The sequence below is a fragment of the Stegostoma tigrinum genome, chromosome 13 (assembly GCF_030684315.1).
Source record: "Stegostoma tigrinum isolate sSteTig4 chromosome 13, sSteTig4.hap1, whole genome shotgun sequence".
Classification (NCBI taxonomy): domain Eukaryota; kingdom Metazoa; phylum Chordata; class Chondrichthyes; order Orectolobiformes; family Stegostomatidae; genus Stegostoma; species Stegostoma tigrinum.
The window spans coordinates 26,923,126-26,942,467 of record NC_081366.1 but is presented as its reverse complement, the minus strand read 5'-3'; the positions used below and the strand labels follow the sequence as shown (position 1 = coordinate 26,942,467).

Here is a 19,342-nt window from a genome sequence, read left to right as displayed (position 1 = left end):
TTTATTGTGATAATCACTGTAAAATGCAAGTGACAATAAATATTTCAATCATCATCATTCATCCTCCAGTCCAAAGAAACGACTATTCAGCACTGTTCTGGTTCCTATCAAGTTTGTGTCTTTGATACCATTGCACATTGTGTTTCTTGGGTTTCAGCTGTACTAGCAAGCCCAATATGTGGAACTTTATCAGGCACCTTTTATCCTTACATCCCATTCTGAATAAAGGTATTTGCAATTCACCAGTCTCCAGCCACTTCCTCCATTTCTAAGAAATGGAAAATTATAGCTTGCATCTGCCAATTTTCACTTTCATTTCCACAGAAGCTTTAGATAGAGTGATAACAGCATTGAATTACGCATGACTCCCATATATCCCTCCTGGCCCAGATGAATTATCAAGTTACAACTGAGTTTTCAATTCTTCTTCATCAATTTTTAATCCATTCAGTATCTCAAATATTTGCTCTTCTGCTCTGACCTGATAAGTATCCTCTCCCTTGATAAAGGCAGGATTAAATACTTGTTTAGCATCACAGCCTTTCCCATGTCTCTGTATGTGGCTCTGCTGTTTGGGTTCTAATTTGTCCCACATCTTCCCATATCAAACTTCCATTATTTACTTGTTAATATGAGACATTTAGATTTTGCTACATGTTAGCTAGTAACCTCTTCTCACATGCTCTCTTTGCTTCAATTATTTTCATTTTCACCGCCACTCTGTGTTTGCTATATTTGTCCTGATTCTTATACGTATTACTAACTTTATATCTATCTTACATCATATCACGGTATCGCTTCCTTCTGTATATCATTGGTTGCCCTCAATTCTCTCGTATGGGAATGCACCATGACTGCACCCCAAAAAATTCTCCTCTTTAAGAGTAGACTGTATTCATTTTAAAGTTTTGTCAGTTAATCCTTGATTTCAATTTACCTGTACCTGATGAGTTCTCACCCCAACTGAGATTGAGGTTCCTTTAATTTAATATTTTTATTCTTCATTTTTTTTAAGGTTTCCATAAACAACATGAACTATATGATTCTGTAATCACTGTTTCCTGAATATTCTCCAATTGGTATTTGATTCATGTGATGCACCGAATTCCACAGAATGCATCCAACCTGTTTAAGCTAGAAACATACAGATCAAGAAAATTCTTCTAAACACACTTTAGAAACTCTTCCACTCTCTGACTTTCACAACATGACTATCCCACTCTCCACTAGGAAAATGTGACTTAGGGCAGAACTCGAAGTAACAATGCCCCTTTTTGCAGTTTGTACCAATGTATAGCAATCTTGCATTAAATAAACGATGTTGAATTTTCTCTGCGCATCACTGGGCTTAATGACACACCAAGGAGGTGGAGGAAAAGATGCCTCAGTTGCTTACGTTGGTCTTGGCAGGATTTGAAAACAATTCTGCAACTTATAGGATGAGAGTTTGCTTCTAAGAGCTGTGGGCCAATTGAAAGGACTGCAACCTGCCTAGGATTCTAGTAGTAGACCCTGACCTTGTAGAAAGGTAACTAGGGCCATTTACTGATGAAAAAAGATGTGCTGGCCTTGGAGGGGTTTCCAGAGGAGGTTTACGAGAACAATCCTGGGGATGAAAGTTTTGTCATGATGAGGACTCTGGGTCTGTACTTAGTGGAGTTTAGAAGGATGAGGGAGCACCTCATTAAAGCTTACAGAATACTGAGAGGCCTGGATAGAGTGGATGTGAAGAAAATGATTCCACTAGTATGAGAGATTAGGACCTGAGAGCACAGATCTAGACTAAGGGACAACCCTTCAGAATGGAGATGAGGGGGAATTACCACAGAAGGCTGTGAAAGCCAATAAACTGATTATATTTAAGACAGGGATAGATAGGTTTTTGAATGATAAGGGAATCAAGGGTTACAGGGAGAAGGCAGGAGAACAGGTTTGAGAAATTTTTCAGCTGTGATCGGATAGAAGAGCAGACCTGAGGGACCGAATGTTCAAATTCTGCTCCTACATATTTGGGGCCAGTCCATAATGGGGGGCTTGGGAGGATGTAAGGTCAATGAGGATTGACAGGAAGTATTTTACTTAAGGGAGGATGTCCCTCCATGCTCCATAAAGGAGGGAAATCTGTACCCACTCAAGAAACCTCAACATTTTTCTTGTATTTTTCTTTTTTTTTGTGGTGGAACTGTGAGTTGAGGTTAGGGTCAGTTAAATTTGAATCACTCAGCATTTTAAAAGAATGAAAACAAATGTGTTTGTTGTTGGGGCCTCATCTTGAATAGTATGGACCCGTGGAACATTATAGACGAATTGGAATGAGGTATTGGAGATAACAAAGTGTGAAGCTGGATGAACACAGCAGGCCAAGCAGCATCTTAGGAGCACAAAAGCTGACGTTTCGGCCCTAGACCCTTCAGTTGGGTGTTGCATTGGCCAATCAGCGGAGGAAGGTTTGAGCTACAGAGAAAGGCTGAAAAGGAGTGTCAAAGGCTGAGGGGTGACCTTACAGAAATTCATAAAACCATGAGGGACATGAATGGGGAGCATAGCCAGGGTTCTTTTTATCCCACAGTAGGGGAGTCCAAAGCTAATGGGCATAGGTTTAAGGTGAGAGGGGAAATATTTAAAAGAGACCTGAGGGACAACGTTTTAACAAGAGCATGGTGTGTGTTTGGACCAAGCAGCCAGAGGAAGCATGAAGGACGGTGAAATGACAACATTTAAAAAGCATCCCGGTGAGTATATAAGTAGGAAGGGTTTAGCTGGATATGAACCAAATGCTGGTAACTGGTACTAGATCACTTTAGGATTTCCGGTCAGTGTGGATGATTGGACTGAAGGATCTGTTATCTGTTCTGTATAGCTCTATGATTTGGGTTAGCCAGCCAATTGCAGAGAATGTTGATTAAAAAAAGCAAAAGAGGTAGAGAATCGATCTGTCTGGTTCTGACAAGTGCAGACTGGTTGCTGAAACTTCCAGAGAATGCGAATGTGTTTTACTCCTTCTACTTTTATATCCAGGTACTGGATTGTTGAATGTTCTGAAAGAAGAGAATCCCGGTTTGCAAGAAAGAACTAAATATTTCTTGAAAGTTCACTGAATTGGTGACAAAGGTAAATAAACATTTTTACTATCTGTGAACAATTTATAACCAAGGATTTCATGAACATTTGGCATCCATCATCAGATGCTGTTAAATAAACTGGTAAATTACAGTTTTTTTTTTCTTTTTCAATTTGTCCCTTAACTATGTCTGTCTGCCGGTGAATTAATAGTGTTTATAGTCAAAGAAGAGTGTTAAAATCCTAAACATTAATCAGCTTTCTTTGTGCTTTGTCTTAGTCCTGCTAAAGTGGCAGATCAATGATACACCATTAATTTTTGTTTACATTACAAAAATTGGTATCCAAGATCTCTAATTCATAAAGTCTAGTTATGAGCAATCCGCTAATTGTGAGGGTCATGGAATATTTTAATTTAACTGTGTTGCGAATGTAGTGATGATAGGATTCATTCATTTTACCTTTCCTTTCCCTGTGTTATAACACCACCAAGGTTCCCTCAGAGGTAGAATGATGCCCTTAATTGGCTGCTTAAGATTGAATTCAAATTTCAGAATATTCTACCAGTCTTCTGGGTCAATATCCGGAAGAGGGTGCCATAACAGGAGTGGCAGAATCAACAAAAATTCTGAGGAAAGGGCTAATAAAAGTACTGAGGGCAAGTATTTACCAAGAACAAATGCAGTCACATAGTTCGAAATCTGTCCAAAGCCCACAAAGAAATTCAGCAGGCAAAATATTTCCCAGTTTGGAGAGAGCAGTTGAACTATGCTAAATCCAATCTGTGTAGCCATAGTTCCAAACAGAACTATCTTTCTTCCAAACCTGCAAAGCAGAAGCAAATAAAGGTCATCTGGTTAATCATATGCTGAAATATTTCTACATGTGTACAGACAGAAGTCACATGACGCTGGGTTATAGTCCAACAGGTTTATTTGAAGTCACAAGCTTTCAGAGTGCTTCTCCTGTCATCTGAAAAAACAACAGCACTAGGAAAGCTTGTGATTTCAAATAAACCTGTGGGCCTAAAACCTAGTGTCATGTGACTTCTGACTGTCCACCCCGTGCAACACCGGCAGCTCCACATTATACATATAGACATGCACTGCATTGGTATCTGTAATTATCTCAATTACATAGAAGCCATACAAATAAACATGAACTTCTCTACTTATATGTAAATTTACACTAAAAATAGGATCAAAAACCAATCAGAGATAGTGGAAACTGCAGATGCTGGAGAATCTGAGATAACAAGGTGTAGACCTGGATGAACAGAGCAGGCCAAGCAACATCAGAGGAGCAGGAAGGCTGACATTTCCGGCTTAGACCCTTCTTCAGAAATGGGGGATGGGAAGGGGATTCTGAAATACATAGGGAGAGAGGGGGAGGCAGATGGAAAATGGATAAAGGAGCAGATAGGTGGAGAGGCGATGGACAGGTCAAGGAGGTGGGGATGGAGCCAGTCTAGATGTGTGTAGGTGGGGAGTTACGGTGGTTGTTGGTCAGTCTAGGGAGGATGGACAGGTCAAGGAGGCAGGATGAGCCTGGTAGGTGGGGATGGGTGTTGGGGTGGGAGGAGTGAGTAGGCGGGAGAAAGGACGGACAGGTTAGGGAAACGGAGACGGGCTGGGCTGGCCTTGGGGAGATTTTGAAGCTTGTGAAGTCCATGTTGATACCATTGGGCTGTAGGTTTCCCAAGCAAAATATGAGGTGCTGTTCCTGTAACCTTCGGGTGAAATCATTGTGGCACTGGAGGAGGCCCAGGATAGACATGTCGTCCAAGGAGTAAGAGGGGGAATTGTTTGTTGCGAACTGAGCGTAGGTGTTCTGCAAAGCGGTCTTCAAGCCTGCGCTTGGTTTCCCCGATGTCGAGGAGGCCACAACGTGAACAGTGGACACAGTATACCACATTAGCAGATGTGCAGGTGAACATCTGTTTGATGTGGAATGTTTTCATGGGGCCTGGGATGGGGGTGAGGGAGGAGGTGTAGGGGCAGGTGTAGCACTTCCTGTGGTTTCTGGGAAAAGTGCCAGGTGTGGTAGGGCTGGTGGGGAATGTGGAGAGGACAAGGGAGTCACGGAGAGGGTGGTCCCTCTGGAATGCAAGTAAGGGTAGGGAGGGAAAAATATCTTTGGTGGTGGGATCAGAGTGCAGATGGCAGAAGTGCTGGAGGATGATATGTTGGATCTGGAGGTTGGTGGGGTGGTACATGAGGATGAGGGGGATTTTGTTTTGCTTGTTATTGCGGGGAGGGGCTGTAAGGGATGAGTTGCGGGAAATGTGAGAGACGCGGTTGTGGTGTTTTCAACAACTGTGGAGGGGAAGTTGCGGTCCTTGAAAAACGAGGACATCTGAGATGTCCGGGAGTGGAATGGCTCATCTCAGGAGCAGATGCAGTGGAGGCGAAGGAATTGGGAATAGGGGATGGCATTTTTGCAGGAAGGTGGGTGTGAGAAAATGTATTCTAGGTAGCTGTGGGATTTTGTAGTCTTGAAAAAGATATCGGTTGCCAGAGATGGAAACTGAGAGGTCCAGGATGGAGAAAGAGGTATCAGAGATAGTCCAGGTGAACTTAAATTTGGGGTGGAAGGTGCTGGTGAAGTGGATGAACTGTTTGAGTGCCTCATGTGAGTACGAGGCGCCGCCGATACAGTTATTGATGTAACGGAGGAAGAGGTGGGGGATGGGGCCAGTGTAGTTTCGGAAGAGGGATTGTTCCACGTAATCCACAAACAAGCAGGCATAGCTTGGGCCCTTGCGGTTACCCATGGTCACCCCCTTTGTCTGTAGGAAGTGGGAGGAATTAAAGGAAAAGTTGTTAAGGGTGAAGACGAATTCAGCTAAGTGGATGAGGGTGTCAGTGGAGGGGGACTGGTCAGGCCTGTGGGACAAGAGAACTGGAGGGCTCTTAGGCCATCTGCATAGGGAATGCAAGAGTACAGGGACTGGATGTCCATGGTAAAGATGAGGTGTTGCGGACCAGAGAATCAGCCGTTTTGGAGGAGTTGGAGCACGTGGGTGGTGTCATGGACGTAGGTAGGGAGTTCCTGGACCAAGGGAAAGAAAATGGAGTTAAGATAGGTGGAGATAAGTTCAGTGGGGCAGGAGCAGGCGGAGACAATTGGTTGACCAGAGCAGCCAGGTTTGTGGATTTTGCGAAGGAGGTAGAAACGGGCGGTGCGGGGTTAGGGAACGATGAGGTTGGAGGCTGAGGGTGGGAGGTCACCTGAAGTGATGAGGTTGTGGAGGGTCTGGGAGATGGTGTTTTGGTGATCGGGGTTGGGGTCATGATGAAGGGGGCGGTGGGAGGAGGTGTGAGAGAGCTGGTGTCTGGCCTCAGCGATGTAGACGTCAGTGCGCCATACTACAACTGCATACTACATATTCCAACATACTATAACCTATGATCTTTTTGTCATATGCCTATTACAACCTTGGCAAGGATTTGTCACAAGCAGTAAAAATTTATGACCTAGACATAACAGATCTCAGTCTTATATTTGGACTTTCGAAATGACCTGTTGCTCACAAAAAAAACGGCTATCAGTCATAGAGGAAATAAGTTGGGACGTGGAGTCAGGAGTTCCCAAATCTGTTTCCCTGAAATAGACCACATGTAGGGTACATTCTAACATAATTGGAGAGGTTTTGCATACCTACGGGGCAAAGAGCAGAACTAAGGCTAGCTTTTTAGTGAGGGCGGGGAGGTATAATTGTGGCTGGTTTTCTGAAGGAAAAGGTTTCAAGTTTTACTTTTAAATTTTATGCAACACCCCCCCACCCCGCCCCACCCCCACAAGCCCCTTATAAAGATGACCATAGTAAGCTCTGGAAAATATTTACTTGGATAGCATCCTGCATCCCTCTCTAGCCTACTACTTCTTTTATATTCTTTCCATGCACATAAAATGACAGACTTGTAGGCAATGCATTCCAGGCCCTAGCTATTCGCTGAGTGACATCACATTTGCTATTTTGGTGTATTGCTTTGAACCTGTGCTGACTCATTCCCAACTTTTCGAGTGGGAACAGTTCCTCCTCATCTACTCTGTCCAGTTATCAAATCTGTGCTTAGCTGTCTCCTGTCTGAGAAAAAAAGTTGTCATTTCCCAATCTGTCTTCATTACTGAAGTTTCTTATCTCTGGAAGCATTCTCATGAGCCACTTTTGCACTCTCTCCACTCTTTTTCTTTGTGTAGCACCCATGATAATGTTCCAGCTGAGGTCCGCCTGGCATCTTTTCCAAGCTGAACAGAATCTCCTTGCTCTTATTTTCTACACCCAATTTGGCCACCATGCATAACAATTGAGCTCAAGAGGCATTTTGAAAAATTGTATACTTGGAACACGGCCATTAGCCAGACAAGAAGTTGTTACCTACCTGTAGATATCCCAAGTAACAACTTGATACAACTAATTGGTTTATTAGGACACTTCAAAAGAAAATTGAGACAATGATATTGGTATGAGACTGGAAATGTATGTAAAAGCTAGACCTATCAATTATAGCCATTTCCTTCCCTAAAAGGCCTCACTGAACTTGTTAGATTTTAATTACAATCAAGGTTTCACTAATATTAGCTGTTTATTTCCACTTATTTTAAAAGCTATTAATTCCTTGTGCCAGGGTTTGAGTTCATGATCTAATTAATTATCAGACAAAGTCTCTGGTGTCCTAGTTCAATAATATAACCAGCACATCATTCTTCAATTCCAGTGTGTCTCCCATTGCTTTAATAATGAAGGACTTGCATTTTCTATGTGAATTTTTACAATATCAGTGACAGAGGCACTGAAGCAAATGCAATTCTGTTCAAAGTCAAGTGGTATCATTTCTGAAGCTTGTGTCCTTCTTTCCCAGGCTTCTCTCTTTTAATTGCTCCAATCAGGTTGGTCCCCTGGGATTGTATTGAAAAAGCTCTTAGCAGAGTTATACATGTATTCTGTGTTACAGAGACAAAGATGAACTGTCCCTTCTCTTCTTTCAACACCTGACTGTAGCATTTGATAAGGCTGATCATATGATCTTCCTCCAATGCTTTTCCATGACCATGCAGCTGGGTGGGGTTGCACATATTTGTCTCATCTTAGACAGAGAGTAAATTACCTTCGTGCTCCTGCATGCTTATCCCGATGAACCCCAATGAACTAGCCATGGCCCTTCCTGTGTCTCCACTACATGCTGCCCTTCAACAACACAGCACAGTGTCAGTTTTCATAGGTCTGTCTCTTCTATCCATGATTTCTACATCATTGAACAGCTCATCTAACTTTCAGAGCTGGATGAACAAATGATTCTTCCAATTAAATATTGGAAAAACCAAAACCAATGAACTTGGATCTTGTTACAAACTCTGCTCTCTAGTTACTAAATTCCATCCTCTGCATTGCAAATAACTGAGACCATGGTCTCATATTTGCTCATGGGATGAGTCATGTTTCCGCATGATTATTAAGACCATCTACTTCAGATTCATAACATTTCCTAATTCTGCCTTGCCTTACTTAATCTACTGATGAATGCATGCTTAATATCTTTGTACATTAAGTCTTGATGATTTCAAAGAACATGGGTCTAGCCTCCCACATTCGATGATACTAAATCTATGATCATTTAAAATGACACCTCATTGTCTAACTCCTACCAAAATCTATTATGCCATCACCCTTTTGCCACTAACATATACTGGTTCCCGTTTAAGCTCTGCCTCAACTTTAATCTTGTTTTCGAACCCCTCAATGGCTTTACCCTGTCTCTAACTCTGTTGGTACGTCCCGCTGCACAATTGCTAAAAAATGATTCATGAGCTGTGTGCATCAGTGCAAAGGCAATGAGACGGACATGGTAGCTAAATCTGCTGATAATAAAAGATAGGGAGGGAAGTAAATTGTGAGCAGGAGATAAGAATGATATAAAAGTGGCATGGGCAGATCAAGTAAGTGGCAAAAGATCTGACAAATGTAGTATAATGTGGGGAAATAAGTGAAAATATTCATCTTTTGACAGGAAGAATAACAAAGAAGTATATAAATGGTGAGAGATTGCAGAGATTTAGGGCTAAAGAGTAATTTGGGTGTTTTAGTGTCTATAACACAAAAGGTTACCATTTAAGTGCAGCAATTAATAGGAAAGCTAACAGAATGTCATTGTTTGCTGTAAGTGAAGTTGATTATAAAAGTAGGGAGGTTATGCTCAGTTGTCAAGCGTATTTGTGGGATCACGTCTTGATTATGGGGTATGGACTCCACAGGTTAGATTTCACTCCACGAGTATTTAGAAATGTAAGAGAAATCTTGAGTCCCGCATCTAAAATGTTGAAGCCCTGGCCAGGATGGATGGGGAAAGGATGCTTCTCTTTGTGGGTGAATCTAGGATTAGGGGTCACTGCTTAAAAATAAGGGGTCACAGAATTAATGACAAAAACAAGGAGATTTTTTTTCTCACTGTGGGTGCCATGTGGTTTTGGAACTGCCTTTCTGAAAGGTGGTGAAAGCAGAATGTTTGAATGTTTTTTAAGGTAGGGGTAGATAGATTCTTGATATGCTAAGTATAATGTGTTAGCAATGGTCAACGGGATTATGGAGTTATCAGCTCAACCATTATGTTATTCACTGGTGGATCAGACTCAAGGAGCCAAATAGCTAATCCTTCTCATTATTTTTAAGCTCATACGTCCGCATGTTGCTTATCGCTAATCATTCTTCAGAAGCTGTGGGTGAGCCACCTTATTGTACTACTGCAATCCATCTTCTCTCAAGATACTGGCAGGAGGAGTTATAGGTTTTTAATGCTGTGACAGTGAAGGATTGGTAATATGGTTCAGGATTATGTGTGCTTTGGAATTAGTGTTCCTATGGTGTTCTGCCTGTCTTTCTAGGTGACATAATCTTTGGGATATGGCCACTAACAACTTCCACCCAACTCTCTAATTCACTTGGTCTCTGTCAGATACCTCCCTCCCCTTTCCTGACTTCTCCAGTTCCATTTCTTGCAACAGTTTACGGACTGGCATTTACTATAAACCCACAGACGCCCATAGCTACCTAGATGACACTTCCTCCCACACTGTATCCTGCAAACGCTCCATCCCGTTTTCCCAATTCCTCCATCTCCATCGCATCGGCACTGGTGAGGAGACATTCCAAACTCAAGCATCCCAGACGTCTACTTTTTTCAAACAATGTTCTTTCCCCACCTCTGTCATCCAGACAGCCCTCCACTGTGCCTCCTCCATTCCCTGCTCCACAGCTTTTAACCTTCCCTCCCAAGCATAATAAAGACGGTGCCTCCAATGTCCTCACTTCCCACCCTATCAGCCTCCACATGTAACATATCATCCTCAAACACTTCTGCTAACTCCAATCAGACCCCATCACTCGGAACATTTTCCACTCCCCACCCCTCTCTGCCTTCCGCAAGGACCATTCCCTTTGCCACTCCTTAGTTTGTGCCATACTCCCCACCAACCACTCCAACCTGCCTGGTACCTTCTCCTGTAACTGTAAAAGATGCAACACCTACCCACAAACCACTTCCCTCACCTCCATCCAGGGCCCAAAACAGTCCTTCCAGGTGAGACAGAGTTTCACCGGCATCTTCTCCAACCAAGTCTATAGCCTCTGATGCTCCCAATGTGGCCTTCTCTATGTCGGTGTGACTAAAGGTAGACTAGGCAACCGTTTTGCTGAGCACCTTCACCGGGCCTGTAATGGCCAACCAAACTTCCCGGTCACTGCCCAATTCAATTCCCTGCCCCACTCCCCCTCCACCGTGTCTGTCCTCAGCCTCCTCCAGTGTCGCAGCGACTCAGAACGCAGATTTGAAGAACAACACCTTATCTTCCGCCTGGGCACCCTACAGCCCAGAGGCTCAACACTGAGTTCCCCAATTTCAAATGACTTTCCCACCCATCACCCGGCTGCCCTTCCAACCCATGCCCTCCCTTCCATTCCACCTTCTGAGCCTCCCTTCCAACCACCAACCAGATTTAAACCTCCCATCGACCAACCAGGTTGTACCTGCCATCAGTGCCCACCTTCCACCATCATTTTGCTACCACCCCTCTCCCCACCCCTCTTTATCCATAGCTCCCACTACCCCCACATCCAGTCCTAAAGAAGAGTAATACCCAAAACACTGACTGCTCCTTTCCTCCAGATGCTGCCTGCCGTGGTGCTTATTGCTGGCCTCCAGTTTGTCATTGAATTTACTTGTTGACTTGATGATTCAGGATTTAGAGAAAACCAGAGATAGGTTACATACCACAGAATTCCAGGTCTCTGACTTTTTTTTAATTCATTCTCTAATGACAGTAATGCTTTTCATATGTCACTGTAGCCACATTATTTTAAAATTTATTTATTACGTCAAGTTTAGTCTTATGGTCAATGATAACACCTAGCTTGTTAGTAATCTGGGATTTAGCAAAGATATCAATGCTTAGAGGTAATTGTTCTCTGTTATTGGAGATGGTTATTGTCTGACATGTGAATGGCACAATTGTTACTTTTCACTTGTCAGCCCAAGCCTAAATCTTGTCCGATCTTGCTGCATATAGACATGATTGCTTCAATATCATAGGAGATAGGAATAGCGCTGAACATTGTGTGGTCATCAGTGAACATGCCGATTTCTGATCTTATGATAGAGGGAAGGTCAATAATGAAGCAACTAACAAAAGCAAGGGTGCTTGAAAAGCTCAACAGATCTGGCAGCATCTGTGAAGGCAAAAACACAGTTAACACTTTGAGTCCAGCGGCCCTTCCTCAGACCCTCCTGAGGAAGGATCACCAGATCCAAAATCTCAGACCCAAACCCAAACCCCAGACTCAGTTTTTTCCTTCACAGATGCTGCCAGACCTGCTGAGCTTTTCCAGCAACATTGTTTTTGTTCCTGATTTACAGCTTCCACAGTTCTTTTGTCTTTTAATGAAGCAACTAAAGTTGGCAGTGCCTTGGCCACTATCATAAGGAACTCCTGCAGAAATGTCCTATGACCGAGGGGGTTAACCTCAAAAAACCTCAGCTGTCCGGAGTCATTTCAAGTCTAACTACAACTAGTGGAGAGATTTTCCCCTGAATCCATTGACTGCTGTTTTCTGACCAAGCTGACAATTGGAAGTTTGTCAAAAGTCTCACTAAATTCTATGAAGACTACATCAAACTTTATCCCCCACCAACCACCACCCCCAACTGCCCCATTCTTACTGCCTTGGGAATGTTAAATTTGTCAGAAACAAGCTTCCCTTAAAAAAATGTGTCGAGTCCTTGATTAACTTGTGTCTTTTTTTAACTGACAACTTATACTGTGCTTTAGAATTCTTTCTAATAATTATCCTATCATCATGGTAGGCTGACTGATATGTAATAGATCAAAGTAATATTTGCCCACAATTTATTCTTATGCGCAAAGTATTTTCCAACGCGACTATGAGGATTGAGGAAGTGTAATTGCACTGCATTTGCATTCCTACAATCAAAGTGACTTTATTTTACCACATCTTTAACCCAGGAACCTATTCATTAGAATTTCAATACTGGCTGATACCAGATATGGAGCTGTTATTTTACGGGGAGAGGTTGAGTAGATTGGGCCTGTACACATTGGAATATAGAATGTTGGGTGACCTTAACAAGACATATAAGATTCTTAGGCGACTTGATAGGTTAGATGTGGAAAGATTGTTTAAGGGAGTGGATGTTGTGAACACAACACAATTGTTGAATTATGCATTCAGTTCGGATTTAAACAATGCTCTTACCCACTTATACCATTTTTGTCAGATGTGGAAAATAAGTATTAAGCTCAAAACTGGCAGAGTTCAATAGAAAAATAATTTACCTGTCTGATAACTGTCCGCAACACAAAGACCCAACCAGCACGCCCATGAAAAATACAGACATAACAAATGGTCCTTTCCAGTCATCATCACACACTAAATCCCACTGAAACACAAAGCAAACAGAAAATGTTATAAATGTGATTTGGGGAAAGTTACAGAGAAATTATTTAATTGCATTGAATCTAAGGATGGTAGGATGTAGTAAACCTGAACAACTTATTTGATTCAGCAAGCTGGCTGCACCATTAGCTTGGGTTAAGTGGAAGTACCTACACTTTAAACCTGTGGTTTGAAACCTTCTCCAGAGCCTTGAGTGCATGATCCATCTCGGCTAACATTTTAATTCAGCACTGAGGTAGTCCAGTTTTCTGGATGGCATATTGAAATGTGATCCCAGTTGCCCTCGAGTTGATGAAGTCAGGTGTCACATGAAACCAGGTTATAGTCCAATAGGTTTATTTGAAATCACAAGCTATCCGACTGGAGCTCCTTCACCAGGTGAAGTGAGACAAAAGCACACAGAACACAGAATTTATGGGCAGAAAGATCAAGGGCAGATAGATCAAAAGATTATACAAATGGTGTGAGTGGAGTGTCGAATAATAAATCCTTGCAGGTGATCCAAAGCATTAGATTGTGTGAGTAAAGTGTCAGCAGCTGAATAACTGGTGAAAGGATTACCAATAATCTGATTAAATGAGGCAGAGAGTTAATCACAAAAAATGAAAAGTAAGTTGGTGCTAGAGACAAACTATATGACCGGAACAGCATAATAGGTACAAGACCTACATGATGACGGTCCAACTGAAGTAATAAGTAACCCAAAACTGTACAAACAAATTAAAAAAGAGATCATAGCAATTTATCCAGGTGATGGTGACAATAAGGAAGACAATAAGGGCTATAAGGAAGATTTTACAGATACAGAGCAATGTGATGAGGTCACGTATAGCGCGACATGAACTCAAGATAACGCTTGGGGCCATCTTTTTCGGTAAAGAGCTTGGCTCTCAGTTTCTGCTCAGTGATTCTGCATTGTTGTGTATCTCAAAGACCAGCTTGGAGGATACTTAGCTGTAGATTGGAAATTGAATGTCCTTAACGCTGAAGTGTTCTCTGACTGGGAGGGAACATTCCTGTCTGGCAATTGCTGCATGCGTATGATGCTCAACTCATCGATCACCAGTTCCGAAATGCCACAGCAAAAAAACGAAATGACCTCCTCAGAAGACAGACACAGGATATGACCAATAGAGTACCCTTCATCACCCAGTACTTCCCTGGAGTGGAGAGACTACACCATGTTCTTTACAGCCTTCAACATGTCATTGATGATGACAAACATCCTGTCTAGATCATCCCTATGCCTCCATTCTCACCTTCAAACAACTGGCAAATGTTAAATGGACAATCATTCACAGCAAATTACCCAGGAGAACATTGACCACAACACTATACAATCCTGCTACGGCAACCTCTGCAAAACATGTCGGGTCATTGACATGGACACCGCCATCACACGTGGGAACATCACCCACCACGTAGACAGTAGATACTCATGTGACTCAGCCAATGTTGCCTACGTCATACACTGCAGGCAAGGATGCCTGAGGCATGGTACATTGGTGAGACCATGCAGATGCTACAACAACAGATAATTGGACACTGTGCGACAATTGTCAGGCAGGAATGTTTCCTTACAGTTGGAGAGTACGTCAGCAGTCAAGGGCATTTAGTTTCCGAACTTCAGGTAAGTGTCCTCCAAGATGGCCTTTGAGATACACAACAACACAGAATCACTGAGCAGTAACTGATGGTCAAACTCCGTACCCACGAAAATGGCCTCAACCATGATTTTGGGTTCATGCTGCATTATTTGTGGCCCCACCACACTGTTCAGTATCTGTAAAATCTTCCTTATGGCCCTGTTTTGACACCATCACCTGGATAAATTATGATATCTCTACCTTAATTTGTTTGTACAGTTTTGGATTACTTATCACTTTGGCTAGATTTGTGCTATGCTTTTCCCTACCATGTTATTCTCATCATTTGGGTTGTCTCCATCACCACCTTATTTTTAATATTTCGGTAATTATCTCTCCACCTCATTTAAGTGGATTATAGGTCATCCTTCAGCTGTTGACACTTTACTCACACTGTCTAACACTTTGGATCACCTGCAGGGACTTATTATTTGAGACTCCACTCAAACCATTTGTACGGTCTTTTGATCTCTCTGCCCATAAATTCTGTTTTCTGTGTGCTGCACGCTGCCTTTATCTGGTGAAGGGGCGATGCTTGGAAAGCTTACGATTTCAAATAAACCCATTGGACTATAACCTGGGGTCATGTGACTTCTGACTTTGTCCACCTCAGTCTAATGTCGGCACTCCACATCACTCTTAGGTAGATGGAAAAACTCTACAGCACTACTTAAACATAAGCAGGATAGCTTTCCGGTCAACATTTATTTCTCAACCAATATTACTGAGAGAGATTATCCATTTGGTCATTTCATTGTTTGTGGATGTTGTTGCCACATTTGTCTATATATGATGAATAGGAATCATCTTTCACAGGTTACTATTCAAGCGCTTCAAGATATTTAGAGTCGTTAAAGGACATGTTTTGAGGAATACACTAAAGCTTGGGGCAGATACTGCGAAGGCACTGTAGGGAATTTCCACCATCTACGGTCTTTCTGTCAAAGTACAATGGGGATCTATTCAGTTGTTGGACCCTCCCACTCTCTCAAATGTATATAAATATCGTCTTGTACAAGTAAGAAATGCTTTTGTTTTGTTTGTTTTCCAGATGTAAAGATTGTGCAGAATCAAATTGCCCTATTGGCAATGTATGTATGTGAAGATATTTTTATGAATAAAGTACATTTTTAAAATATAAAATATAAATTCCATCTCTCGAGCACTTCAGAGACTGCAAGCCACAACAGCTCTTTACAATGTACACTGTCAGGTGTGAAGAGTAAACATTGGGCTACAACTGTTCTGACAGAGCTCAATAGGGAAAAAAAAACTTGCCTGCCTGCAACAAAAAGAAGAACTGGCACTCACGTGAGAAATGCAGACATAACAAATGGCCTTTTCCGGTCATTGATGCACATTAAATCCTACTGAAAGACAAAGAAAACTGAACATTTTATAAAAGTGGTCTGGGAAAGTTACATTGCAACATTGTAACTGAGCAAATGGCCAAGAAAGGGCAGCTGGCATCCCATTTCAAACAGATAGCTAACAACAAATGTAACAAGGTACAGAGAAGCTATTTCTGATTGGAAGACAAACTGCAAAGTTGATGACTCCAGAGGTGTAAACAGACCTAAATGATTATCAATAATGTCACATCTCAAACTTCACAAGACAGAATTCAACTTCAGGATTCTTCAAAAGCAGAACTCTGGAAAACTAGGTGTAGAGCTGGATGAACATAGTAGGCCAAGCAGCATCAGAGAAGCAGGAAAGCTGACGTTTCGGGCCTAGACCCTTGGATTGAAATGTGAACACGTCCAGACACAAATGCTGCTGGTTGGAATCACAGCTAAGTTCCACCACTAAATGGATAATAATTCAGTTGGGTTGTTAGGCTTAATTTACTTGTTTGCATGGTCTAATTTTAGTTGCTCCATGCAATATAGTCCAATTAATTATTTCATTTTTTGATTGTCTGTGAAATTTCTTAATAAGTAGCTGAATGGAAGGTAGGTTATGGTATTTTGCACAGAATCAATATCTTCCTAGCAGCCCAACTGACCTCCTCCCATTTCCAGATGAGCTTCTCTTGGTCTGTGGGACTGACTGTGGCTAACACTCTGGATTGGCATTGAGCAAGTTCCTTGATTGACTTTAACACTACCTCCTTCCTGACTGTAGTCTCACTTTATCCCACAAAGGACTAGCCTTGTTTCAGTTTCAGACATGTCCATTTGGTTGAAGCATATGTAATGTGTTGCAAAATTTCTCTGGTACATGCTTCAAGTGTGGCTCTTATGTAGCAAGTGCTTTACAGCAACATGTCTGTTTCCTTAGATATTCAGTGCTCTGAACCAAAACAAGCTTCCACCTCTCCCTGTACGCACAAAAAAGCAATGCAAGCCAAAATTGGCATCTCCAAGTGAGTGCAAAGTGAGCAAACACTACAAAATGTATCTGCGTAGATATATGAAAAGTGTGTGTCCCTGCAGGCTGTGTAACCTGAGAGAACCATGCAAGTCATTGGTGCCTCCAAGTTCCAAAGTGGGTTTCTGAAGGGTTGAAATGGTAGGCCAGTTGGTCTGGCATAATGATGTAGAGATGCTGGTAGTTTGCTGATGTCCTCTTGCTTGGACAAAGTCTGGAGAAGAATAGGGTCCGCTGAGCTTGCAGGGACAATGTGATGAAGCCAAAGGTTGGAAAGACAAGCAGCAAACTGCCGCCACCAGGTAATTAGGCACTGATGAAGGGTCTAGGTCCGAAACGTCAGCTTTTGTGCTCCTGAGATGCTGCTTGGCCTGCTGTGTTCATCCAGCCTCACATTTTATTATCTTGGAAATAAGGTAGTCTCCGTTTGTTGCTGAAGTTCAGAACTTCCGGTTTAAATATTAAGGGGAATATCAGAAGTTTCTTTTTCAGCCAGATTCTGACATTGCTACTCTCTCGCTGTATTTTTCTTCATTTCTCGCCATTAACCGTACGCCCTAGGAAACGGAAACATTTATCAAACTTTCCTTTCTTCATGTGAGGTAAATGTGACCCTGCAGAATGTATGACTGAGTTAAAGCAATAGAGATTAGGAAATGAAAATTTAATTGAGACAAACTCGGGAGCCAAACTGATTTTAGAGAGAGAGAAAAAAAGGATTTAATGATTAACTTCCAATGTTGCGAAATATGAAGGTTCCAAATTGAAATATTAAGGTTTATCTGGTCCGAGACAAGATATAAGATAAAGAGATGCAGGTTATGTCTGCTTTTATTTTGTAAAGTTTTTCTATTTTAAGTATATTTAAAAAAAATTATTCTCCCTCATGAACTGTGCTCGCTGTGAGCCCAATGCGTCCTTCAGCCGCTTACCTCGCTGACGATGGTGGACATGTACTGATCCTTACTGTACACCCATCCATCCAAACAGGGCTCCTGTTCCACCTCAGAAATATTGACGGAATCTGGGTCAGGAAATATCTCCGAAAGATTCCTGATCACATCCAACCGGTACCGTCTACATTTGCTGTACTGGAGTTTCCCCTTGGCTTGTTCCAGAGGGATAGTCCGGTTCATCCACGCTTCACTGAGGTTGAGATTCCCGGGAACGAAGCAGCGATGTTCAGGAATACCCCCGACAAAAACTATAGACATTCCGCAGAAACCATTGGGAAAGATGCTGAGGCTCAAGAGGAAGAAGATAATTTTCTGGAAGGGTCCCCATTCTCCGAGAAAAGCGGTGATTTCATCGTAATCCCGCATGTTAGTGACAGCGGGAGAACTGGCAGCGATTCTTATGTAAAACTGCCGCAATCTGGCCGTTGGAGGGCAAAATCTTGAGAAATTTCAAACTAACATTTGAGCTGCAAGAGTTGCCTTATAAATATTAATCAAACTTCCATCAAGCACAGACAGCTCCTCCTAAATCCACTTGTGCCTCGATTATAAAGGGGTTCTTTCAGTAATCAAAATGTTTGTCAGCACTGAAGAGCTTTTCTTACTGTTTGTTTGGAAGGAGAAACTTTTTGTCTTTCTGTAACACCATGAAGGTGCCATTACCAAGACTGGGCCATCCTGTTTACAGGCTGACGATGAATAAGCGATAAAAAGTAATTCAATGAACGTATTAAGGAAGGCTCTGTGGAACATCGACGCAGCTAATCAGCCCAACCGTACAGTTACTTGAATTCTTTTTTTGGAATTCAGGTCATTTTGAAAGAAAGCATTTGGGAGAACATTTGGCACATAGTCAGCTGCCAAAATGCACTAAGTCTCATTGTGCATAACATCGCAGCACAGAGAATGTGAATTATTGGCTGTGGTTAAACTGAGGCTCTTCCTAAATTTAACTTGTTTGATGATCTTCCAGTTGAGCCAGGCACATAAATTGCTGTGAGCAACCCAGGAGGAAAACCAGAGATAATGGGAACTGCAGATGCTGGAGAATCTGAGATAACAAAGTGTGAAGCTGGATGAACACAGCAGGCCAAGCAGCATCTTAGGAGCACAAAAGCTGACGTTTCGGACCGAGACCCTTTATCAGAAAAGGGGGTTGGGGAGAGGGTTCTGAAATAAATAGGGAGAGATGGGGAGGCAGATCGAAGGTGGATAGAGGAGAAGATAGGTGGAGAGGAGACAGACAAGTTAAAGGTCGGGGATGGAGCATATAGAGGTGGGGAGGTGGGGAGGGAATAGGTCAGTCCGGGGAGGACGGACAGGTCAAGGGGGCAGGATGA

General features: G+C 42.3%; 1 protein-coding gene across 2 annotated transcripts in view; it reads right to left on the bottom strand.

The window, feature by feature from the left end:
* The window catches only part of LOC132205991 (solute carrier family 22 member 4-like), a 54,213-nt gene extending 35,219 nt beyond the window's left edge, over nucleotides 1-18,994 (bottom strand). The window contains exons 1-3 of one of the 2 annotated variants that reach the window (XM_059650630.1): nucleotides 17,979-18,994; nucleotides 12,907-13,010; nucleotides 3,731-3,885 (exon numbers count right to left, since the gene is read on the bottom strand). In XM_059650630.1, the coding sequence (XP_059506613.1) occupies nucleotides 3,731-3,885; nucleotides 12,907-13,010; nucleotides 17,979-18,368 (649 nt within the window). In that variant the 5' untranslated portion in view covers nucleotides 18,369-18,994. The remainder of the gene's footprint in view (nucleotides 1-3,730; nucleotides 3,886-12,906; nucleotides 13,011-17,978) is intronic. The other variant, XM_059650629.1, reaches the window with a different exon arrangement.
* Nucleotides 18,995-19,342: the final 348 nt, after the last annotated feature.